General features: G+C 35.0%; 1 protein-coding gene across 1 annotated transcript in view; it reads left to right on the forward strand.

Annotated features, from left to right (window-relative positions):
- Positions 1 to 113: 113 nt before the first annotated feature.
- Positions 114 to 25,292, forward strand: part of FAP (fibroblast activation protein, alpha) — a gene marked incomplete at its 5' end in the record, with an annotated part of 32,342 nt that continues 7,163 nt past the window's right edge. Inside the window, 19 exons of the mRNA XM_009700367.1 lie at positions 114 to 122; positions 730 to 824; positions 972 to 1,046; positions 1,240 to 1,292; positions 2,405 to 2,477; positions 4,081 to 4,201; positions 4,737 to 4,891; positions 5,967 to 6,070; positions 6,400 to 6,535; positions 10,012 to 10,056; positions 11,516 to 11,620; positions 11,711 to 11,781; positions 12,382 to 12,435; positions 12,769 to 12,893; positions 14,095 to 14,142; positions 16,941 to 17,039; positions 17,779 to 17,848; positions 19,093 to 19,287; positions 22,467 to 22,521. Coding sequence (XP_009698669.1) covers positions 114 to 122; positions 730 to 824; positions 972 to 1,046; positions 1,240 to 1,292; positions 2,405 to 2,477; positions 4,081 to 4,201; positions 4,737 to 4,891; positions 5,967 to 6,070; positions 6,400 to 6,535; positions 10,012 to 10,056; positions 11,516 to 11,620; positions 11,711 to 11,781; positions 12,382 to 12,435; positions 12,769 to 12,893; positions 14,095 to 14,142; positions 16,941 to 17,039; positions 17,779 to 17,848; positions 19,093 to 19,287; positions 22,467 to 22,521 — 1,688 coding nt within the window. The remainder of the gene's footprint in view (positions 123 to 729; positions 825 to 971; positions 1,047 to 1,239; positions 1,293 to 2,404; positions 2,478 to 4,080; positions 4,202 to 4,736; positions 4,892 to 5,966; positions 6,071 to 6,399; positions 6,536 to 10,011; positions 10,057 to 11,515; positions 11,621 to 11,710; positions 11,782 to 12,381; positions 12,436 to 12,768; positions 12,894 to 14,094; positions 14,143 to 16,940; positions 17,040 to 17,778; positions 17,849 to 19,092; positions 19,288 to 22,466; positions 22,522 to 25,292) is intronic.

Consider the following 25,292-nt stretch of genomic DNA (forward strand, 5'->3'; position numbering starts at 1 on the left):
TGGTGTTGGGTAGACAGTTGGACTTGATGGCCTTTGAGGTCTCTTCCAACCTGAACAATTCTATGAATGATTCTATTCCATAAACTGTTAAAAATCTCTCTCTCTCTCTTTAGCTATGCCAGGTATGTAATTCCTTTTCTGTCTTTATAGCAGTGAAAATAATGATGTTAAACTAAAATTCTGATCTTCATTTTGTATCAATCTATGGCTCACGTCTTGAGCATAGGTGGGGTTAAATTCTGTTCTCATTGAAGGTTACTCACCCTCACTTTGTAGGACCTGTGCAAGTAAGGGCAGTGTCACTTATGTAGTGTCAGTTAGATGGTACTGCTGTTATCTGCAAAATCTGTAAAAATGAGAATGTTCTGGTGAAATTAGAAAAAAAGTTCTCAAATATTTTCTTTAAAACATTTAAATTGTGATCCTGACCTTCTAATGAGTCTGTCCCTGGTATTCTTGATCAGACATTACTGAGAATAAACTCTGGTGCTTAATTATAAAATTAGCTAGCTGATTCTGTGTGCAGTGTGTAATCTTGAGAAAGCACTCAAGAACCCTGAAGACAGTTTGTTGATAACTCTGTACCTTGGCATCATTAGAAGAAAAACATTTTTATGTAGATCTAAGAAGATATTTACTCAAAATCTATTTATGGACAGGAGTGTGAATACGGATCTGTTCTATAGTATCTTCCATGCAAGGTAACAGCCCTTTTATCTGTTTATAAAGATAATGAGTATCTTCATCAGTCTGCAGAAGATGATATTATTCTTTACAATGTTGAAATGAACTACCCGACTACCATCATGACTAACAGCACAATGGTATGTACCTTTTCAATTAATAAAAAGGCAGCAAAATGCATTGGGGTTTCAAGTACCAGTTTAAAAGTGAGTGGACTAAAACCTGACTCATCAAATCCTTATTTAAAGTTTTTTTACTAGAATCTAATCGACTTCTTAATCTTTCAGAAACAAGTTAATGCTTCAAATTATGTGTTGTCATCAGACAAATATTTCATAGCTCTGGAAAGCAATTATTCAAAGGTAATTATTTTAATATATCGCTTAATGAAATCATAGGTTTCATTTAGTATTTTGTCGATTGTGATTGCCATAGATAAATGTTTCTTGGTACTTTCTTGAGAAAGGGGTAGGCTGTGAAAAGGCAGCTGATTGTTTTTAATTAGATTATTTTTTTCCAAGTTAATAATATTATTTTCTTGCTTAATTTTTGCAGCTGTGGAGATATTCTTATACAGCATCATACCACATTTATGATCTCATATATGGGTAAGGCTTAGTATTTCTTACAGAGAGCTGTGGTGAATGCTCTGTAGTGATGTGCTTGTGAGCATTTCCACTGGAAAACTCTCTAGTAATGATGTGACTACCCCCCTGCTTTGCTTTTGCCTGAATCTATCAGGTTACTTGTTTCCTTGAAAAAAATGCCCTCTAAGAAAATCATACAGTCCTTTCATCTGCTCATCCAGGTATCTGGATTGATTTATATTTCATGCCCTAAAACTTTCACTGCTCAGGATTCTCATCTTTTTTTCTTCTTTGCCTAATCTTCTCCCACCCTGTCTTAGCTACTTGAGTCCACTTCAGTCTCACACCTGATGTCTCCATGCCCTCCTGTTGTCTAATTCATCCTTTTCGTGGGTGATCTAATCTTTAGCTTTCATAAAACTCTCACATGTCCTTTAGCACTCCAGTGATCTTGTAACAGTGCATTCTGGGTTCCTCAAAAGTTTACAGCTTCTCCCACGGCATTTGGTCTCTTTCCCAAGATCTTCCCCAAACTACTTCTCTTTCCACCCAAGTTCAAAGGAGGCCATCTGCCTTCCCAGTCACCTTTTTGTGCCATAAGTAGCAGTGTGAGCAAATGCTTCTTAGTTCTGAGCAACAGGGGCTGCACTGAGCTGCTCCATTCTTGGGCAACTGTTCGCTCAAGGTGACAGGAAAAGATTGCTGCAAGCTAATGTGAGTAGAGAGGTACTGCATGTGAGTCGTGATCCTTAAGAAATGCTGTAACTGCTGCTGTTATGCTTGCCTCAGCATGCTATATCCTGAGTTCATATTTCCCCATAACTTGCTGAGACTGTAATGCAGACTGCAGATAAAGCGATGACTGTAGATGCTTGTGCAGTATTTAGAAAGAGAGAAGGCTGGCTTCTTAGGCTGTTGAATATGTTTTCAAAGGGTTGAGTTGCAAGCCTTTACCAGCACTGGTGCACACCATCACATTACTGCATGTCTCACTGCCTGCCTTAATTTTGCTTTGCTCAGAAACAATAAGCTGTTAGAAATATAGCCCTTCATGAATTTTGTGTGAATGTACAGTATAATGATCCATTTGCACTGTGCACAAAAAGCCATCTCAACTTCTTTCCTTTTTTTAGTGGTTTTGTAACAGAAAATCAGCTTCCACATAAAATTCAGTATATATCCTGGTCACCCGTTGGACACAAATTGGTCAGTAAAGATAACGAAGCACTAGAATGATTTTGCTTTGTGTGGCTAGAAGTCATTTATTTGCCTTTGGTTATTATTTGTTAGGCCATATTTTTGACAGGCCTGTGTGTGTTAACCTTGGTTTTGAGCAAGAATGGCAAAGAAAACAGTTTTAACTCGTTAAAATTTAACTTGTGTCTCAATAGAAGAATACATGTTCTCAGCTACATTACTAGCCAGTCTCTTATCAAGAATTAACCAACATAATTGTATATAAGATTAAATGTATTTTCAAGGCCTAAAAACCAATCTGTTTTTCTTTGATGCTGTATAACACATGAATTTACTATGGAGATTTAGAGATGCAGTATTTAAAATCTTTTCTAAAATTTTTACTCCAGGAAATGGCTGCCAGATTCTTATTACAAAAAATGTTATTTTCTTTTTTTTTTTTAGTAGCTACTTGATAACCAAGTATGTATTTCTCAGTAATTGTAATAGACTTACTGCATATAGTAACAAGTTTATAAACTTTTTTTATTCTTAGTTCCAAAGCATCAGCCCAATATTATTTAGTGGTTTTTTACACTACTTATCCAGTATTGACAACATATTTGTGCAAGAAAAAATTTTTAAAAATCATACTAATTTCAGAAAATATCCAGGGGGTGTGCTAAATATGAATGGACAATTTATTAGGAAAATTTTTCCATGTTATAGGAAAGTATTAGTTTTCTCAATGAAATTAAATATTGTTATTTTCTTTATCAAGAATTCTGAAGACAGAACACAATGAAGATAGTTCCTATCTTCCTAGTACTAATAGTCTGTGATGTTTTTATACAATAGTGCTTGTATCTGAGAGTTTTAGGAGTTGCTTTGTTTTTCATTTAAAGCACAGAGTAGTTAAAAGGTTACAGTGATGTTGGTAACAAATGCTTATAGCTTGAAAGGGCATGATTTTTTAAGGAAGTGGTATTTCTGGTGCTGGTTTCTTAACTACATGTCCGTTCATTTGATTGAAATTTAGAGGTACCCAAGGCCTGCAAGCATTTCTTGCAAGAGCTCTCTTTTGGTAACTAATTTACTAGGAAGGAACAAACAAGCCCAGACAAAGTAAAACTTTGTTTTATCTCATCTCTCTTTACCAAGGCCTTTTAACAGGTTTAGAAGAGTCCAATTATTTTCTCTTTAGTCATTGTGTATTTGTTTTTATCGTCTACTTTTGGTGGAACCAAAAGGAAAAATCACAAAACATGTTGTCTAAGGGTCTTTTAAAAAACACAGCAATTTAAGTGAGATTCAAAGATTATTTTTTTTTTTTCATGATTTTCCACACCAGAGGTAGCCACAGAATTCTCTGAAGTTTATTAAAATCAAAGGAGTTGTTTAGGATTTATTCTGACATAGTTGAACATAGAATTTGGCCTGTAAAGTATAATTTATTTACTGAAATACCCACTCTTGCAGAATTTGCAAGGGCTTTTAGTGTAGTGTTTATTTCCTATTTTGTATTTATTATGTCTTCTGGTTGGTATAATGTAAGAGCATTGATTGCAGAAGATCTTACTTTAACCCCTGTTATTGGTGCCTATACTCATAAGAAACACTTTCTTGTCTTTAGGTGTATGTATATCAGAACAATATCTATTTGAAACAAAGTCCAAGAGAGGCACCAATTAAAATAACTAGTGATGGAAAACAGAATGAAATATTTAATGGGATTCCTGATTGGGTCTATGAAGGTAAGAAAATCTTGAAGAGCAAAAATTAGCATGTTAAGTGCTTTGTTTAGATTACCTGGTGCTCACAATTCATTCTAAAATACCTGTGCTGATACATTATTTTCACCGCCCTAAAGATTACTTCATTTTCGTATTTATTTGCCACACAATGACTGCATTTTCTATTCATAGTGTATAACCAAAATCCTGAGTCTTTTGTACTGAAACTATATCAGAACTTTACAAATTGGGCTTTCTTCTGCTGCACAGGCAGTGGTTGGAAATTAAGCTTTAGTGGAAGTTTTTGGATCCAAAAAAATTAAAAAAACACATGCACACAGGAAAAACCCAAGTGAGTTAAATGGGATCTGGGTGCCTCTTTTGGGAGTTCTTAAGGCCTTTCGGAATTGAGAAGTATTGCAATATGTTTGGTGTTATTTATTTAGTATAACTCTCTTTATGTGTCTAGGTTGCTAAGAATAGAACGCTAAAATAGATTAGAAGATAGATAGATTACAGTGATATAAACTATTATGAATATTTTTTTTTTCCTCAGAGGAAATGCTAGCGACAAAATATGCACTGTGGTGGTCTCCAAGTGGAAAATATTTAGCATATGTACAATTTAATGATTCTGATGTACCAGTTATTGAATATTCATATTTTGGTGAGGACCAATATCCTAGAAAGATAATTATCCCATACCCAAAGGTATGTTTTCTCATTCTTTTGACTTTCTGTTGAGAAAAGAGTTATGGCAATGATAAAATGAACTGTGCTTAAAAAATAGTTCTATTTAAGTGGTTAACTCCGTTGTGGCCTGCATTAATGAAAGAAAACAAACTTAGGGCAAGTTCTGAAAAGGTATAGCTACATTCAAAACTGTAGATATTTATTAATATCAGTGAAATAAATGGAATTACTCATGTAAGTAAGAAGCATGTGCAAAAGTGCATGTTTGCATGATCAAGCCTTGCTTTTTTCAATTCATTGTGATGTGTTAAGTTGTTATTTTTCAGTACAGTAAATGATTTATGAGACATTTTTTTCATTTTGAAAAACAAAGGCTATGACAGCTTCAGTTTATTTGCACACTTCATAGTGCTTTTTGATCTCAAGGGGCTTTGGATTTTAACTGCTTTCAAGTGCCAGATCTAAGGCAAGAAGATTTTGGGTTGGCATTTCTTCAGCATGTATTAGAGAGCTCTACTGACTCTTGTCATGTTTGTATGATTGCCAGTGATCATGTTAATGTATCTTAAGAAGTTAGTCACCTGTCAGCTGGGTTACATTTCTAAAGTAAAACTGGATGTTTTAGACCACACATGGAGGAGAATTAAAAAACTAATAATGTATGCAATGAATAAGCAAGCATGAAATGAGTTTGAGCTAAACACTTTTATTTCACAGCTGGGATGTCAAAGAGCACTTGCAGTCGTCTGAATATACATCTGAATATACTGCCAAAGTTAAGTGTAGTGTGTGCTGAAAAGATCCACATTGCAAATAGAATGCTGTTCCCATCAAGCACATTTTCTGTATAGAAAGGCATTAAATTTGACTGTTTAAAAGGTTTTCTTCTTTAGGTATGAAATGATACAAAGTTGAGGAATGTACTACTGCTGTAGAGTCACTCTGAGCTCTTATAAGACTGCATTTGCCCTATGACACTCAACTGAATACATATTTTGTAACCTATCTCCTTTCCTGCAAAAAGTGTTGTAATTTTCCTTGATCTGAAATGTTCAGAGCCTGATTTGAATAACCTGATACATTTTCTTTGAAGGCTGGGGCAAAAAATCCTACTGTTAAAGTGTTTATTGTAGACACTGTTAACTCTGAAGTGTTTGATCCCAAGGAGGTGCCAGTTCCTGCAGTTATAGCATCCAGGTAGCGTGCCCTCAAATATATCTTCTCTTTTTTAAAAAAAGGTTTTGTGTAATTGTTTTAAATGCTTGAACATCTGAGTTGTTTTCTGTTTCTGACAGTGGAGTGCCATATTCATCTCCTAGATGGATCAGAAACTAACTAGAGATGTATTTTGATTCTGTCTGTCCATATGATACATTGTTACAAAGGACAAAAAAAATGCCTAAGACAGTGGAAGCTTTGCTATTGTCTTCCACAGAGCAATATGCGGGATACAATCTGTAGCAATGCTTTGATATCTCTGTTCTTTAATAACCACCATTTCTTTCTTTTTTTCTTTTATTTCTTAGTGATCACTATTTTACTTGGCTTACTTGGGTAACAGATAGTCGAATCTGTGTGCAATGGCTAAAGAGAATCCAGAATTTTTCAGTCTTAGCTATTTGTGACTTCAAAGAAAATTCAAATACTTGGGACTGTCCAGAGGTAATGAAGTTGGAAACACAAATTTAACATTGCTGAAATTAGCATTTTCTAATCCCATCTTTGTAGCTCTTTTAAGACCTACTCATTGTGCACAAGTTGTTCTGACTTACTTGCAGAAGTATATTTAATCTTGTCCTGAATTCTTTTAGAAAATAATTGTGTGCCTGCGATAATTGTGTTTTCCAGTGTTTGATCACATCCATCTTTTAGCTACTAGTGGTACCTTTTTCAATACTTTAATTCTGGAGGAGGGGTGAAAAATCTTTAATTGCACCAGCAAGAAATAAAATCACCAAAATATTTTTTTGGTGAACCTTAAATAACAATCAAAGCAACAAAAATAAGAAGAATGCTATTGAGCAGCTTGCAATACTGTCTTTTAATTCCTTCTTGCTTCCTCATCTTCAAAAGTGGAACCATATAAGATCTTTATTGTTTTTTAAAGAAAATCTTATTATACTATGTTGAAATTTCATACTAAGTTTGACTAAGTCATGTCCTTTATGATTAATGTTAAATTAGTTGAAAGAACATACAGATTAAAAGTAAGGCAGGTTTTCAGGAGGGAGAAATTCCTCTGTCTTACCAAGTCATATAGTTGGAGAAAGCAGGCAAGTTTTCAGAAACATAATCCCTTTTTCAGATCTGAAAAGAAAAATTCGGGCTAATTGCAACAGTAGCTCTGCATTCTGTTTAAATGCATCATTCTATCATCAAGACTGTTTAGAGAGAAAACCATGCTCTGTTGAGCAGAAGGATAGCTTAGATGGCCTAGCTGTCTATACCTATGTGTAAATACTTGTAGACCTTACATACAGAAGCCTTTCTGCGGAAATATTTCTTTCAAAGATCTTGTAAAGCCTGAAGACTGCAGACAGTGATAAAGTCATACAGATTGTGAAGGAAAGGATAACCCTGAATTTCAGTAACTCTAGTACAGAAGTCTTATTTATTGTCTTTTAGTATTGATGCTGTTTGCATGTCCTGTTTTTAGAGTTTATGTTACAGAACACCTGTAAAAACTAGCATTCGTTAGGTTGAAACCTTGAACTAATGGGAAATAAAAGGCAAGAATACTCACAGAAGTGTTCTGTAAAACTGATAAATTGTAAAATCAGAGTTGATTGACACAGCCTTTCCAAGCTGAAAACAATTTTTATTCCTCTATGGTATGACAATTGCAAATTTAAATGGAAGTTAAGGTCCTGCTCTTTCAAAAACATTATCACTGAAGTAATTTTCCACAGAGAAATATCTTAATTTATTAGGAAAAAATACATATTTACTGCAGCACTGGATGTGCTTCCTAAGTAATTGTTCCACTTTATAAGTACATTAACGCTGAATCTCTATCTGGCCTCCAAGTAACCTACATTTTAATAATTAAATAATTTAACGTACAGAAAAAAAAAAAAGAAGAGTTCTAGGATTCTACCACAATCCACCAAAGTACTTTAACACAAGCTTAACTTTAAGCATGTAAGCAGTTTTATTTATTTCACTAGGTCTATTTATGTGTTTAAAATTAAGCATGTGCTTAATTGCTTTGTTGGAACCAGACCAGAACAATTAACATCTTGCAGGACTGTGTTCATGATCCTTGTTTAATTGCATTTCTCCATGAAACCTTATTTATGGAGTCACTACTGACGTTTCTATAATTCTATATTTATACAGTGATACAATGCTTTTATCACATTAAAGCTTGCACAAATGGCCAATTGAAGGAGTGTGAACAGATGGGAGTGCTGCATTAGCTCTATTTGCCGTTAGAAAGTATATCTCTCTACGTTTCCATTGGCAAAAATAGTTCTCTTGTTGATTTCAGATTAAATGGAGACTCTAATGTACAATAAATGTGCTAGGCTTTATGTACTTGAAAATAATAGCAAAATATAATCTACAAGATGTTATTAAAGTGTCAATTCATCAGAAATGTTCACGTGTTCAAGTCTTGCTCATGTGGATAGACCATAGAAACCAATATGACTTCAGTGGAACTATTCATGTGAGAAGCAGCTAGGCATGTGTTTGTGAAATTGGGATTTCCTATGAAGATGACAGTTCTCTAATTAAATTCTGTAAATAGTTTAATACACAGAAAAGTCCCATAGAAGTCAATGGGACTACTTATATGATAGAATTTAAATATATCCTTAATGTACTATATCCTCAAGATCTGAGCCGTGATTTAAAGAAAGGAAAATAAATTTAGTATGCAGATATAAAACCATACATCCTATTTTTCTTATCTTAAAAAGAAATAAAATCCATCTTCTGAGTTCATAGCTCAATGGAGCCCTTGCAAAGTACTAAATAGTCTTCTAAGGGGCAAGTACCTACAACTTTTGCTCAAATAACTCACTTTGCAGGGACTAGGTAGAAAAGAAAAAAGCATGATTCTGAATGCTGATGAGATTACATGGAGGATAACAAATACAAACCATATTCTTTAGAAAGCAAATTTGTTGAATTTATTTCAGATTGTGAAGAAATACTGTATTAAATGAACAGTATAAAGAAAAGTTTGCAAGATAAAAAAGAAATACATTGAATGCAGAATTGTTAAATATTAAATCACTTGCTCCATCCAACAAGCAAGATATTACACTCTTCAATGAAAAAGTCTTAGGAAAGTATTGAAAATACACTGGAAGATTTATAAGTAAAATAAACACAAATGTAAAAGCACCTTTAGCTGCAGAAGGTACTGATCCATTTCTGCTCAGTACAAATATTTTTTAAATTCAGATTTAAGAATGTTACAAGGAGTTAAGACCTGCTAAACTTGTATTCATACTCTCAGGATATGATAATTTGGGTGATTTTTACTGTCTATGTCATCTTTGCCAATCCTTATTTCTTCTTTCTGAATATGTTATTTGTGAGATTTTTTAAAAGTGTTGAAAACCAGGCCCTTTAATATCTCTAAGCTGAGCACCAAATATGAAGACCCTTGATTTCTATGTACTTTACTTAGTTAAAGTATTTGGCTTGTATTTTTAAGGGTTTTAAGGTTTATTTGTAAAAGATATACCTAGTAGTCATGTTATCCACTGTTATAAACCAACATCACAGCTTTGAAAAGCTGTCAAATGAAACCAGCTGAGAATCTAACACAGATTTTTAATATTATTATTCCTGAAGTTATTGGTTTCTTACTGAAAAATTCATGAGATGAAGTAGTTGTTAATTCTTGCTTTCGGTGAAATTGTTGCGTAAGATTAAAACAATTACTTTAGATTTTATTTAGCTCTGATGGCAGCTGTTAAAAAAATAATAGTTTAACTAACATAATGGTATTAATACAGTAATATTATTTACCTCGGACAATCTTTAAGTCCCTGAAACTTCATAGCAAGTATTCTAAAATTCTCTTTTGCAGGCACATACAGATTTTTTATTCGAAGATTTTAGATCTCCATAAACTCATTCTTGAACTTCTTAAAGAGTGTACATTTGATTTTGTTTTTCAGAATCAACAGCACATAGAAGAGAGTCAAACAGGATGGGCAGGCGGAGTAGGTTTTCTTGTTGTACTCTATTTTGATTTAACGAAAAGCTACAGCTTTCTGCATCTTCACAGCAGTGTTTTGAAACATGAAGCACCATTCTGAGTCATACAACACCACTGCTTAAACCTGTTGCAATGTAGGATTGAGACTTTTAACGCTGTGCTAGACCTAGTATCTGGCTACCTGCTTTCTGAGTTTAAAAACCCTTTTTCTGTCTTTTGCAAATCTTAGACCAAGTGATTAGACACTATACTGAAGGGAGGGAAGTCACGAACAGAGGTAGATTCATATGAAATTCTTAGAAGCATCCTGGAGGCAAAGAATAGATGTAAAATTCCTCTGATGTCACTAGGCAAGAGATAAGATCGGTCAAACCATAGAATTTTAAGAATAAAACCTGTCCATTCAGAACACAGTTTTAGTGCCAAGTGCTACACATCTTCAGCTAGGGAGATACCTTCAGGGTAAGATACTCCACTTAAAATGGTAGTTGATACTTCTCTGCAGTTTCCCCTAAGCAAAAGAAATTTTCTCTATCCAGTAACCTTTATCTTGGAAGAGACATAACACCGATCTTTGGGAACTCACAGTAAAAACAAACCTGCAAGGAAATTGTAAGAGGATGAAATCAGTATTTACAATCATATATCCTAACAGTGAATATGTATTATTGCTTATGTTTACTCCTGAGATAGGTGAAGTTACCAGAATTCAATACAGGGAACTTCACACTGTGTCTGAATATCCTGCAGTGGACTTCACTGAGAGTTTCAATTTTCACTACACTGTCCTTTAAGAGATATGTTTTTATTTGAAGTGAAAATTACACATTTACAAGCATTAGTTATTTTACTTGGTCCCTTTCTTTTTTCTCCACTTCTCTTGAGGTTGTGATGACAGGTTTTTATTAGAGCTAAAGGAATTGCACACATGCATAAATCCCTGCTTTAGCCTTTATGGGATTTCAATCTAGGATAATCTGTTCTTTAACATTAGTGGAATAGTGTGGGAAACTTCAGATATCCATTTACTTAGTGCTGTATTTGCTCAGTGAATCAGACAGACTCTGTGGTCCACATGATTTTCAGCCTGGCACCGTTCATGAACATTATTTATTCAGAAACTTATTTTTAAAAAATCACCTCTACCTATTTTGAAGTAACTAAAGAAAGGTCATTCAGAATATACAAACAAATTCTCTCACTTAAAACTATAGAGATTGCATTTGTGGAGTACTTGAGGTTTCTATATTATTAGCTTAAGAAATCTGAGATCGCAGGTTACAAATTGTAGTACGTAGTGACTGGGAGATTGAATATCACAGGTAAACACTTGTGCAAAGTACTTTGTCCCATCTGAACTGATTAAATAGTCTTGTTACTTTTAGTATGTATACTATAATCTGCTAAACAGCTTGGACAGTCTTACTTACGTCTCATCTACCATTTTTCTTCCATTGTTTCAGTTCTTTGTTTCTACACCATATTTTACATCAGACAGCAGTTCATACTACAAAATTTTTAGTGACAAAAATGGTTATAAGCATATTCATTACATCAATGACTCCGTGGTAAGTCAAGCAAAGTGTTGTACATTGATCTACTGTAAGTTCCTGAAATAATTCTACAATATTCAGTAACTTATATGTCTTGCTTCACAGGAGAATGCAATCCAAATTACAAGTGGAGAATGGGAGGCAATATACATTTTCAGAGTAACAAATGATGCAATGTAAGTATCATGAAGAAGAGAACAGGTTGTGAGTGTTGTCAGTAAAAGCAACATTTAATCATTTGAACAGCATTTGTTAACTCATCAAGTTGTAACTAGGTATAATTTGTTAGTATATGAATGCATCCACAACTAATTTGTATGCAAAGGCACTGCAGAGGTTTGCAAACTTGGTTTACTTATGGGAGATTCTTTGCAAGTGGCCCTCATTTTTCTATTTTCAATCACCCATCTTAGAGAGACTTATTTAGAAATACTTAAATTTAATCATGTGGTTAACCCTCATAAAATTTGCAGTTACTTCTCTTTTTATGGTATCTCATTCAGCTTACTATATAGATAGAAACAGCTTACATAATTGCAGTGATTAGCTTATAAGAATTAAGATAGAACTCCTATTTATATGATTTATTTGTCATCTAATCAGAGTTTTAGCAAAGATTTATTAAGATGAAAGCTATATAAGCTTAACTTACTCTTCCATCACATGCAGAAATCTCAAAAAGTCTAAGTTAACTTCCAAGACGGCTTTTCATCTTGATGCTGGTTCATAGGTCATCACTTTATGGATTATTTATTAACATATAAATGAATTTACAGTTTCTATTCAAGCAATGAATTTGAAGGCTATCCAGGAAGAAGGAATATTTACAAGTAAGTGTTACCAACACTATCTTAATGATACTAGGTTGATAGAAGATAGTTCTGGATTTGTCAATAAAATAATTTAGCTTCAAGATGTTTAAAGTGTAATTTCACAAGCTATTTTAACTAAATCTTGACTCAGATTATATCTGAGAATTGAGGAGAAATAGCATTCTAAAGTTTAAATATAGTCTTGGGAAGAAAAATGAATAAAAGGGAAAACTTTTATTTTTCAATTGAACTCTTCTGAAAGTACAGTGCCTGTGTTCTAGAATGTGAGCCAAACACATGTGGAGATAGCTGTAGCAAAATAAATATCACTTTATTTTATTTTTCTCCTAGAATCAGTATTGGAAGTACACCTATCAGAAAACAATGCATTACTTGCAATTTAAGGAAAGGGAGATGCCACTATTATACAGCAAGGTTCAGTGAACGTTCTAAGTATTATGCCTTGATCTGTTATGGTATGTATAGCATGGGACCAAAGATATAATCAGTTGTTCTTTCAGATTTATCAGAGGTGTAGATTATACTGATTATCCCAAACAATAGCTAGATGAATCATAGAAAATTCACAATAACCAGGAGGGATTTCCAGAAATAAACTTTTCCATGTCCAAAAATCTTGGGAAAGTTTCAGAAAATACAAATATTTTCACTCTATATTTTTTTTTACTTTTTCAACAAAAATCATGGGATTTTTAGAATTAAAAACAAATTTGTGAAAGTCCTTCATGGCACAAAACAGATTCTAATCTGGCTCATCAAAGTCTTGCAGCAGCAAGAGCAGGATTTAGAAACACACACTGATTTCCAATTCATGTGATCAAACTTAGCTATAAGAAAGTACTACAATGTGTTTCCCAATTGGAATTATTAAAACCTGCATCAGCCACAAAATGTTGGATATTTACTACCTGAGAACATTTTTAATAACTGAACTAAGAAAAATTCAGTTCATCAGGATGTGTGATCATTGAAACCACTTGTAACACAGAAGTATTAAATGAAGTCTTAGCTCTTTTGAAATAAGTTAGGTGGTGTCAGTGATCTGAGATTTCATCCATTGCGGTAATCAAAGAATAGTGAAGTCACAATCTAAAAAAAGGTTTTCTTTCTGCATATTTCATATAAAGTTTACTGTTCTTCTGATTCTGCACTGACTGATCAGCTGAAGAGTTCCGTAGAACTTCCGTTGAGCAGAGAAGCAAATGTAGCAAATAATAACACCTTTCAATCATTCTTGCACAAAATAGTCAGTAAGGTCATCACCATATGAAAGCCACTCACCTTCACAAATATGATGTGACATGTTCTCAGAAGAGTGTTTCGCATTGTTAATTCTGCATTCACCTTATGTAATCACATCTCAGGTATTAACTAGATGTCACTTCATCTCTAGGGAGGAAGAATTTGTTAGTAGATTTAAAGTTACTTCTGTTATGTTTGCTAAGCAATGCCTATATGTATACGAGTCTGTGTACACACAGTACCTTATGTATTTGGTGCAGCAGGGACTAGTGGGTTATATAGCAGAGAAGATTCAGATTTGTGTATCAACTTTGAGCTCTTTCACACCTGTCAGTTACCAATATTAATGTAATACATACTCCATCACCAAATTCCGTCTTCAAACTATAAACTGCCTTCTTATTCTAATGACAGGTCCTGGGATTCCCATTTCTACTCTTTTTGAAAACCATGGTGACAGAGGTACTGTAAATATCCTCCCTATTTCTCAGCAATTGTTTTTCTCACTGATCTTCACTATGCAGATCCTCTAATACAATATTTAGGATTGTGATCAAGAAGCCTTTCATCTTGTTTGTTATTAAAATATCTAGTGTCTTTCCAGTTTTGTAAATTAGTAAAATCCAAATATCAATGAACACACTAATGCCTTTATTTTCATTTCTCAGTCCAGCACTTCTATAGCATCCTGATGTTTTTCCTGTTTACACACTATAAATGCAAGGAACATGGGCAACTCTTTGTCTACCAAATATTGAGTCAAACTTTGTAGAAAACATTACTATGATTTTCAAACTATTTCTTTTCACGTTTGGATGAACACAAGACTTTCCAAACTTTTTCATGAAGCAACCCTTCCCTATACAAAAGGCAACAGTGTACTCTTTAGAGTTAGCAGTTTGAGCTATTGTACTGTAATAATTAGAATTTGGATCAGTGACTTGCTCTTCAGCTATCGGTAGAGATGTCAGGGAAGAGCAGAAGCCCTTTCAGATGATCAGTTCAAATAACTGCTTCAGACAAGGTGTAATTATTGATACAAAATGGGAACTCCAGCAAGAAACATTCAGAGCCCTCATTCTTTAAGTAGCCAGTTAGTGAGGACTCTTTGCAACCAGGCCAAGCTGGAATTTGCTAGCCATAAAATATTAATTGCTCTGTAGTGAGTTTTCTGTCTGTGTCCTTTGTTTTTCTGTAAAAATTATTCTCCAACTTAAAGCCCTCAGTCCTGAAATGTTATGAAAAGTAGCATGGTCTTGTAAAAAAACAGTGATTTGACATTCCCCCTTCCTTCCCCAATAATCAGTGGACACACACTGGTAGTTCTAATGCCAGGGTCCTTACAGTTCAGCTTGTATTGATAACCCCCTGTTAACTGAGTGTTGTCTGACCAGAAGACACATAAAAACATGAGGAAGACAAGTGCTGCAATATTGTCAAGATAACTTAATTAGTGGTGGTTCACGTAGAAGTCAATGAATTGCAACTTAAGTTTATTTTGACTCTAATAGTAGTCGGTACATCTTAGTTTTTAAACCACTCAAAAATGTTTCCAGATGGAAAATATTGGTAAACGTGTCTATTGCAATTGTGCTATAAAAACACTGTGTTCTTCTGGTATTTCTTTTGCAGAAGGTTTAAATGTGTTTAAATGTTTAAATACAGCTAATGCATGATTTTTTTCATATTTAATCCATTTCCATAGCTCTCTGTTTTCCATGATTCATTATGACCTTGTGTATCAAGGGCCCCTACTGCTTCCTTATCAAACTATGAATTGCATGAAATGCAGCTAAACGCCCAGCTACAAATACGTGTTTCTTAATCTCTCTGCAGGGAGAATAGTTTCATTTAATGGATCTTCACCACTGGTTTCATGATGCCTCACTTTGCTGTGCTATTATTCTTCAGGAATAAAAACAAGTTCAGGCTTCTCTGGCTTTTTCATGACATTTTTTGGATTAATTTTCCTTAAGTCTCTTGCTTTCATAATCTCTTCTCTGGTGCAAAACTATTTTTAATAGATCCATTTTCATTGCAGTTGGCAGCATTTTGAAAATATATCACCCATGAATTTTAGTAGGAGGCATGCAGTTAAACTAACATACACCAGTTCGGTAGCTCCTTCCAGCATGCCTACAATTCATTTGTGGTAATGGGCAAGTTTCAGGAGTTTTGAGAGGAAGGATGGAAAGAATTCAGCTGAGTTTCAGTGAGTATCCAAAGCTAGGATGATCTTTCAGTCATAAAAACCCACTTGAATCTGCAAAAATTGTCAAGAGTACTTTGACAGAAAAAATTCCCATGTTATATTTCTGGCATGTCCTGAGCACTATCTAGCTCAACACATGCTGAGAGAAGTACTTCTTGGGGTTTTTTGAGCATTTCCAGAAACAGGAAGTGGTTGCCATTAGGAAAAAAAAAAAAAAAAAGAGAAAGCTAAACTAACAAAGAAAAATCTGCAATTTTAAAAGGTTCTTTCATTTTGAAAGCGAAGATAAAAGTCATGGTTTTCCATTACGTAAAATATTCTTCATCCATCACTATTCATAGGAAAACACATAAATAAACAAAGCAAGTCTAAAGCAAGTAGAACACAAATTTTAAATACTTTTTAGATTAAAAAAAAAAAACAACAACAAAATATGTTCACTAGCTGTGCAGTAATATGGACAGTTATATGGTAAGTTTAGTATCTCTGTGTAGGAATACACTGTGCAGTGGTTAAGCAAAGGTTTGCTACAACCCCTTAAGAAACTGAATTTCCTGTGTTAGCCCAGAAACAAGATATTCCCAAACATCTGTGTGCTTAACCACACTGTCTAAGGGTCTCAGGGGTTAAACTGATGTTACTGTGGTAAACAAGGGAGGAGATAAAGGGCTGCGTTTTGCATGATGGGGTGAATTTTGTGTTTCTAGCTGCCACCATATTACAAAACTGGGATGAGGGCTCTGCAGAAGAAAGGAGTTTCTTCATAACATCCAGGACTCTAACACTCAGAGGCAACATGTGAAATGATTTGCATTGCAAAATGTACATCCTATAAAAATCTAACAAATATTTGTGTACTATAATACCAGAGCATTGCTTTTATTTAGTTATGTGATCAAGCCCAATTAGAAGAGTCTGAGTTGATTTCATTACTTCTAAAATTCATAGATTTCATTTCTGTTCTAATAATGCAAAATAAAGGAATCTCAATTAATGAAGAGGAATTGACAATAAATTAGTTAATAATTCAGGCATTTCTTTTACTTAGAGCTCAGAGTATTGGAAGATAATTGGGAATTGCAGTCTGCTTTGCAAGGGATTAAACTGCCAACAGAAGAAATTAATAAACTTGAAGTGGATGGTATAAGTAAGAATTACACATCTTTATTATACTTTGTGTTCTCTCCATTTTAATATTTTGGCTTCATTTTGTTATAGTGAGTATCGTATTTCTGTGGAACAAACTTGCTAGCCTGTCAGATTGGGAAGAAGAGGCCTGGTTCTGGCCTGTTTGACAATAACCAGTTTGTCTGTGCCTCAGGGTATATCAGTAAAATAGTAATTAAAATACATCTCTGCTTCACAGTGCAGGTTTTTTTATTCTTTAATACTATTGGTGAAGTGTTAAATAGCATGTAAAAACATTATAGTATGGGGGTAATAAAATGTGAAATGTAAGCTGCTCTTCATGTATTACACATTATATTGACTTGCATACACTGTTGTTTTCTCTAGTGACTTTACAAACAATATTCCATGGTAATGAATCAGTATAAAGTTTCCAAAACTCATTTCTCATAATTTTAACAATACTTATATTCCTAGTTGTGTTTTTCTAGGCACCTGGAAAACTGAGAACCTAGTGGTATGTTAAATAATACTTTTATGCATAGCTAAATTAAAACAAAGTGGTCACTTTATTTCTTCAAAGTTGTTCTTCAACAGCTCAGTATAAACAGTTACTTGCATCAGTTCTGTGATCCACAGTTCACGCATTGTATAGTTTGTCCTGATTCATTTTCATATACTATTACACCAAACTCTGGATTATGCTTGGAAGAATCATTTTAACCATTAACAATATAATTTTAATATGTTTTTTCTAGCTTTGTGGTACAAAATGCTTCTACCCCCAGAGTTTGATAGATCCAAGAAGTACCCTCTGCTTATTCAGGTGTATGTAACACTTCTTTTCTTTAAACATCCTTGTTTTGTTAGAAAACATACTTCTTATAGTTTAACAAAACCCAGGACATTTGCAACATTGTATGAAGCAAAAGCAAAACCACTTAGTTCTGTTTTGTTTGTTGTGCTGTGTTTTTTAGTATATTTCTGGAATAGAAATTCAACCCGATGGAAATCAATGAGGTTTTTAATGTTAATCTTAACATGGCAAAGATTAGTTCCTCAGAGAAATAAAAAGGATAAAAACCTGTGGGCTATTGCTTGGAGTTCTTAGCTCTGTTGCTGCATCTGTTTATCATGAGGCAGTCTGAAATTATTGATTTCAACTTTGCTAATATGAAAAATACAAGAGCCTGCTTCATCTCTTAAGAAAAAAACCCCAAACCTCCTAAACCATGTGGACTGACTTCTTTGATCAAATGTTCCTTCTAAAGCGCATTTGACATGAATATAATTTATTGCAGGCAGGAAAGGCAACAAAAATTGCAGTGGTGCAAAAAAAAATGAGAGGCAGAAAGGAGAGCTGAGTGGGTATAATAAACCTTACATCATTTTTTATTAACCAGTGGTGATCCAAACATCCAAGAATGCTAAGTATGTTTGAATGAAGTTTAGAGTAGAAGATTAAGTCAGTCATGTCCTTGAGGTCAAATGTGTAATTTGCATGAGGCCATTCTCATGAGGAGTGTCTTTCTGTATTGCTCAGCTATGTGGGGTGTGTTCTGCCCACAGCTCCAACAGCACATGATATTCCCTACTGAAACAAAGAAGGTCTGGGGATGGCCAGAAACTGTAAGGAGCTGTACTTTTTTCTCCTGTTTTCTTTGGCATTGCTGACTGCATGTGGAGATCAAATGCAAAAAAAAGCACCAAAAAGTGCTGTTACACCTAAGGAATTTGGAGAGAGGAAAAAATTGAGTCTTTGAGGCATCACTCTTCCAAGGATTCCCCTTAGGACCAAGACCTGATGCTGCACCCCTTAGTCTGAGCTAAAACTAATGTTTTGCCTTAGGCAGAAGACCTGAAGGATTAAAATGGATTTTAGATAGCAAAATCTCACAAAAATATGAAACCAGTAGTTGAACTGTTTGTCTACTGAGCTCTCTGACCCACAGCTGTATAGCAAAATACCTGTGGAGAAAATATAAGAAGTACCTATAGCTATAGTCCAGTATTGAATAATCATTTATAAATTTATAAAAATGAACTGAAAATGTGTGAATTTTCATCCTCAGGTACGGAGGACCTTGCAGTCAGAATGTAAAGGAAACATTTAGCATTAGCTGGATAACCTATCTTGCAAGCAAAGAGGGAATTATTGTTGCTCTAGTGGATGGCAGAGGGACAGCTTATCAAGGTGACAAGATTTTGCATGCAGTATATCGAAGACTAGGAGTCTATGAAGTCGAGGACCAAATCTCAGCAGTGAAGTAAGTAGAATATCTCCGTGTATAATTGCTGTATTTACATACCTACAAGTAGTAATGTGAAAAAAATATTAGATATACTTCTCAGGCTTTCTTCTGGAGAGCTTGACGTGCGGAAACAAACTCTACAACTGGCGGAGAGTGATAAAGCAGGCATGTTTACTTTGGTGCCGGGTGCAAGGGGGATCGCTCCTCCAAACTTGCACCTGGAGTAAAATGAAGATACATATTATATACCATGAAACATTTACATATTCATAGTTCGCTACATATTCATTGTTATTCACACTTAAGATTGGTTATAAGTTTCTTGCTTCTAATGTAAATTAGTACGCATCCTTAGTAAGCACTAATGAAGCCTCTATATTAACTACACATGTTCCCCAAGCGGGGTTTTGCCCTCTTTCGGGGGGGCCATTTGAGTTGGAGGTCGCGATCTCCCACTACCACAATTACCTCTGTCCTGCTTTCAGCTACTTTATTGTTTATGTCTGTGGGTTGTAATGTGTTTTCAGCTTGGCTCCCTTCATGTCTAGAACTCCCTCTCTTGGAGGCCTCTCTCCACATTCTTGCCTACTGACTTAGATAACAGTGTCCCTTCTTCTATCACTTGTTCTTTTTCTTGATGCTTCCTAACCTTGAGATGGCAGGCTAAATAATGCGCCTGCTTTTCTGTTAATTTAGCTGAATTCTTTAACCCTTTGGTATCAAGCTGAGGTCTCCAGGAAATAAGAAGACTTGTAGAAATAAAATATTACTGAGGAGCTTAATGTCAGTGAGGTTTTGTGTGGTATATTAAGTCCATATACTACTAAGTCCACATTTGGACCTCACCACTTCCATTTTATAAGAGCATCATCAGAGGCTTCAGCCCTAGGCTTAAGGAAATACAAGTGTCAGTGGTGACAAGTAAGCCTATGTATTATCCATTATTCTGAAGTTTTCCCTGTAGGGGAAACATACCTCAATGACCATAGCGATTAGCCAAAGATGTACTACAATGATTAGCTAAAGCATGAATACGAAGTTTGTAGCAAAACTGAATCCTGACACAAGCCTTCTAGAGGTCAGTTAGTCGTAAACTTGCCTTCTGTGCTATTTTAGGGTATTTCTGAACAACAGAAAGTGTCCGAGGTCCTCTGGTAGTTGTTCCTCAACAGTTATTCCTTTGCATTGAAACCCTTAAAGTGTTCCAAGGGAAAATAATTCCCTAAGCAGGGAATTTGGGAGGGAGCGAAAGCTGAGGTTTTGTAAAGAAAGGCTACCTGCTAAGCTAACAAATGCAGTAGCACTGCTAAAGTGAGCATTTAAAGAAGTGTTAGTTTGAACCTCACATAGATGAGTGCAAGGCAGGAATAAGGAATTTAGTCTAGCCTTTAGTCTGGAATTTGGCCTATCAGAGCATGCCTGGATTTCCAGGTGCAACAGTAAATATCCTCTTTCCCCCAGTAATAGACCTGACTCTGAGTAGCTTAGCTAGAAATTGGATGTAGCAGTCCAGATTTCCACAGCTTTCTCTGCTTGTTTGAGAACACTGTCTGTATTTACAAGTGTGTGTGAGGAGGGTATCTGTTCCTTCCTCTTTCTACTTTGTGATAATTCATTTCATCCTCAATTTTATAAACACACCATTATCCTTTTCAGTGATAAATGAAACAGAATAGCTCTATATCATGTCAGATTTTTCTATTAATCTATTATTTGTTTTTCTTTCTTGAAACTTTTAGCAGCAACAGCATACTTTAAAATATCACAAGAGAGAATGCTTTTTTATTACTCTGAATTGTCATTCAGACATAAAATGTCAGACACAGAGGGAACCTAAACTGATTCTGCAGTTGCAAAATCTGCTGAGGCAGGCTGTGAAGAAATGATCTCAGACTTCACACTTCCCAGTTTTCTGTCAGCACCCAGACTCAATTTTTATTCGGTTAAATGTATTGCATTCCATCTTCCTGATCTCACACATGGTTTAAGATGGACAATTTTTTGAGAGGATCCTATACTCTAGTGGGAAGTTCTTGGAGGGGCTTTTACTGTAGGAGGAACTCCAGGGATTAAGGCAGCAATATAACAAAGCTGAATAATTTTTTTTGGCTTTTCTAACTTTGTTCCACCCAGATAGAATCCCACATTTTGGACTTGTCAGTCACTCATGCTTGTCCTAGTAAAATAAAGCTAGTATGTGTCCTGGGATGTATCTGAACCTGTTTTGTTTATCTGTCACTCTCAAACCTTTGTGGTCTTTTGCCTCATCTTTTTTTCTTTGCTGTTGCTAATACAGCTCTGGAAATAGAGTCTTCAGACTCTGATGCAGGATTTTTGTAGGCCTAATATTTATGATTCTCTTTGACCTGTTTGACTATTGAATGCATAAGCAAGGTGCACCTTTCATCCATTGCAAGCTTATTACCTACATGTAGCAGTAGAAGATATTTTCCTAATTATTATTTTTTATTATAGTAGCAGTGTGTGCTCTTCAGTTTTCAGGCACATAAAAAAGAAAGCTTATTGCTCCAGGGAATCCCTAATCTCAGAGGTTGATACTGTGCCTCTTGAGAGATCAGAGTATCAACTCTTTGTAAGATGAGTATGTTGAGCATCTTGCAGGATAAGATGTGAATGTTAATGGTAATCCAGCACCTTTGGCATTAGAACAATTAAAACAATAATAGCCTGTGGGAAGGTAGAACTATGGGAAATGAAATGAGGCTATTAGCAGGAGTACACTTTTTGAACTTTTTTCTCTGCATGTGTGTTGTGTCTGTACATATGCATATGCACAGATATATATACATACACATGTACGACATGAGTCTAATGTATGATGTTTAATCTAGTCTGGACTAAATATCCAGGTGGATTTGAAGTATAAGAAAAGAGAACTTTTTTGCCAAGAAGCCAGTTGGGCATCCACTGGAACAAAAATTATTAAGAAGAAAGTATTCATTTATTATTATTTTTTATTCTTTCAAGAAAAATTCTTCCTTTTCCTCTGAAGTATCTATTAATTGAATAATTGATGCTTTGTAGAAATCAGACATGCTATATTGATTGTCAATTTGCTCAAATTGGTGGGATGTGTGGAAAAAAGTGAAAGAAAATTATTTTTTGCTAATTTTTTATATTATTAGCAATATTTTGTAATAATGCATTTATTTCTATGATTTTCTTTTCCACAGGAAATTTATAGAAATGGGTTTTATTGACAAGAAACGAATAGCAATATGGGGCTGGGTAAGTGTTTTAGGTTTTTTGTATCTAACTTTAAATAATCCTGCAGTATAATTTTTTTAATTCTTCCTTATTCTGTCCTAAATCTGTATAAAGTTTCTTCTACCAGTGTTTGATGGTATTGCCAAAGACGATAGTTCCTGTTGGTACCTATATACATGCAATTGCAACAGTGCAAGCCTCCAAGAAGAGATGTTTGACAACTCAATAGGGAATTTGGAAAAGCATACATCTAATGCATTGTTTGGGCTTGAAGTTAAGGAAAATTAAGATCTTTTAGTTGGCTTTACTTTTAACTTAGGGACTTACTGGCATGGTGTCAAAATTCAAGTATTGTCCTTTCTGATCCTAGGTAAAAATAATGAGAAAAGTCATATGACCACATTGGCAGCTTCACCAAGTGGAAAAATTGGCCAGTATAGGAGTCATTCCAAATGATTAGCCAGTCTATTTTTCATCTTTGATTTTTTCATGTCCTTTGCTTTGTAACCGTCCCAGAACCTTTTATAGACAGATTTATGCAAGTCTTTATTATTAAATGGCCAGATTCCACTACCCTTACACACTGAGAAATAGAGTAGCATACCTCAAGTACAAATTTTAGGATAGCACTGCATTCTAACAGGAGAAAAATAAATTATTGGTATAGTTCGGGTTCCTTTTCCTGTGCTGTCGGCTTCAAAGTAGGACCATTCATGGAAATGAGATGCAGACCTATTAGTGATGTTATGAGGCAGCTGAAGCCAACTTCAGTGGCAGCACAAATACCACACAGCCCGTTTATAGAGGTTTTTAAGATGTTGAGGCCACCTGACTCAATTGCTCATCATTGTTCATCATGAATGGCTGGATCAAGAATGCATAGACAGAACTGGAGCCCTGCTTCCTACCCAGCTTCAGCAGCTTCAGCATAACAGAATTACACTATGCAGGAGACTGAGCTGATAAGCAACACCTGAGGGACTCATGGATTAGGGACAGTATTGTTAAAGGGGGTTGGAGGCCAGACCTATGTTAGCCACCCTTACTCTTTCTCTGAGTAAATCAGTGTGAGCTATCCAGCAGTAACAGGCAGCACTAACTACAAAAGCTTACAGAGTAAACTGGTGTGTTAGCCACTCATCAACATTTTCCAATATTTTTCTCTTTATACATGCTCATTTTTGTTGATTATCATTCAGAAAGACCTTTTATTTCATCCTCTTTAACTGTCTGTCTTTGCCAGGAGAATTCTTCTGATCTGTCACAGTTTGTTTTGTTCAATTTTTTTTGCTGGTTTTTGTTTGTTTGTTTGTTTTCATTGGCTCAGTTTCATTGTAAGAGGCTTGCCCAGAGACACACTAGAGAATGGATCTTGTAAGATTCAGTTCAACTGTAACTGTAGAAGTTGCTTGATCTTAGGTAGCACGTGAGCTGGGTTGCTAAAATCTTTCTATGAAGCTTCTACCAACTAATATTTAAATTACCTTGGTCAGACACTGCTATAACACCAGGAGAAAATGGGTTACATATGGTGACACAGACACTTACAAGTGAGTAAGTCTAAAGTGACATTAAGTAAGTTAAAGCCACATGAAAGTATTTTATTTTTTTTAATCACATCATATTTTATTTCACCACAGTATTTCCAGAACCAATTAAGAGATTTCACATATCTAAAGCATTCTATCCCAGTGGTGAATATAATCTTCAAATAACAGCACTATTGCCAAACTTGTCAGTCTTTTTTCCCATCTTTTTCTATTATACCATTTCCTGGTCCATAACCTTTGAAAGGAGTTGAAAGGTGTTTCCTTATTTGTAGACTGCAGCTTGGCAGGTGTGCATGAACTATGCAGCTCATCTTACTTCCGGACCCACCAATCTCTTCTAGATGGCAAAAGCTCTTAAATAACCACTAAAGCAATTCAGGTTTTGAACTCTATCTGTCTGCCTATTACAGTGCATAGATTTATCTGCCTGATCCTAATCCTTTACTTTTTAGCCTCATGGACTGATTTTTTTAAAGATTAAATGAGCCAATCAAAGGAACTGGAAAAATGGTATGAATTATCATTGCCATTAGCGTATCCCTCACTGTCATATCAAGCTGGAATGTCAAAAGGAGGGAGGGACTAGCTTACTTTTGTACAAAAAAATACTTAATAGTTTTGCTTATTTCCCTTAGTCTTTCCTATGCTACTGATGAGGTTGATATCTTCAGAATTCTTCATGACACACCCCATGTTTTTATCCCTCCCTCCATTCCAAAGTAAACAGTAAGCCATTATTTGCCAGAGACCTTATACAAGTATTTTATAACCCTGGTTCCACATCCTATGGACAGTCAAACCAAATACTTTTTATTTACAGTATTTTCCTGTTTCAGCATCTAGCCCCACACAGTTGCACAGATCTATTCTGATACCAAGATATCTTACTGCTTTACCTAACTTCCAGCTATGAGCTCATTCTTCCTTGCTGGGTCCCAGTTTGAGGAATCAGGCCAGAAAATAACAGGAACAGTGGCAGGCAGTAGGGAGGAATTGCTCCAACCACAAGTTCTCAAGTAGCTGAGCCTATTAGTACTGATAATGGGGTTGGTTCAATATGCCAAACATTAGCAAAAGCTAGGTACTTTGTTAAGGGAGGGAAAAACCTATAACTCTTCTTGGAGGTGCACACTGAAAGGATGAGAGATAATAAACACAACTTGCCACATGGGAAGTTTTCTTTAGGTTTTAGGGAAAAAAAATTTACGATGACAGTGACAGTGTTGAAACAGATTGAGTAGA

The sequence above is a fragment of the Cariama cristata genome, unplaced genomic scaffold (assembly GCF_000690535.1).
Source record: "Cariama cristata isolate BGI_N322 unplaced genomic scaffold, ASM69053v1 scaffold12515, whole genome shotgun sequence".
Lineage (NCBI taxonomy): Eukaryota > Metazoa > Chordata > Aves > Cariamiformes > Cariamidae > Cariama > Cariama cristata.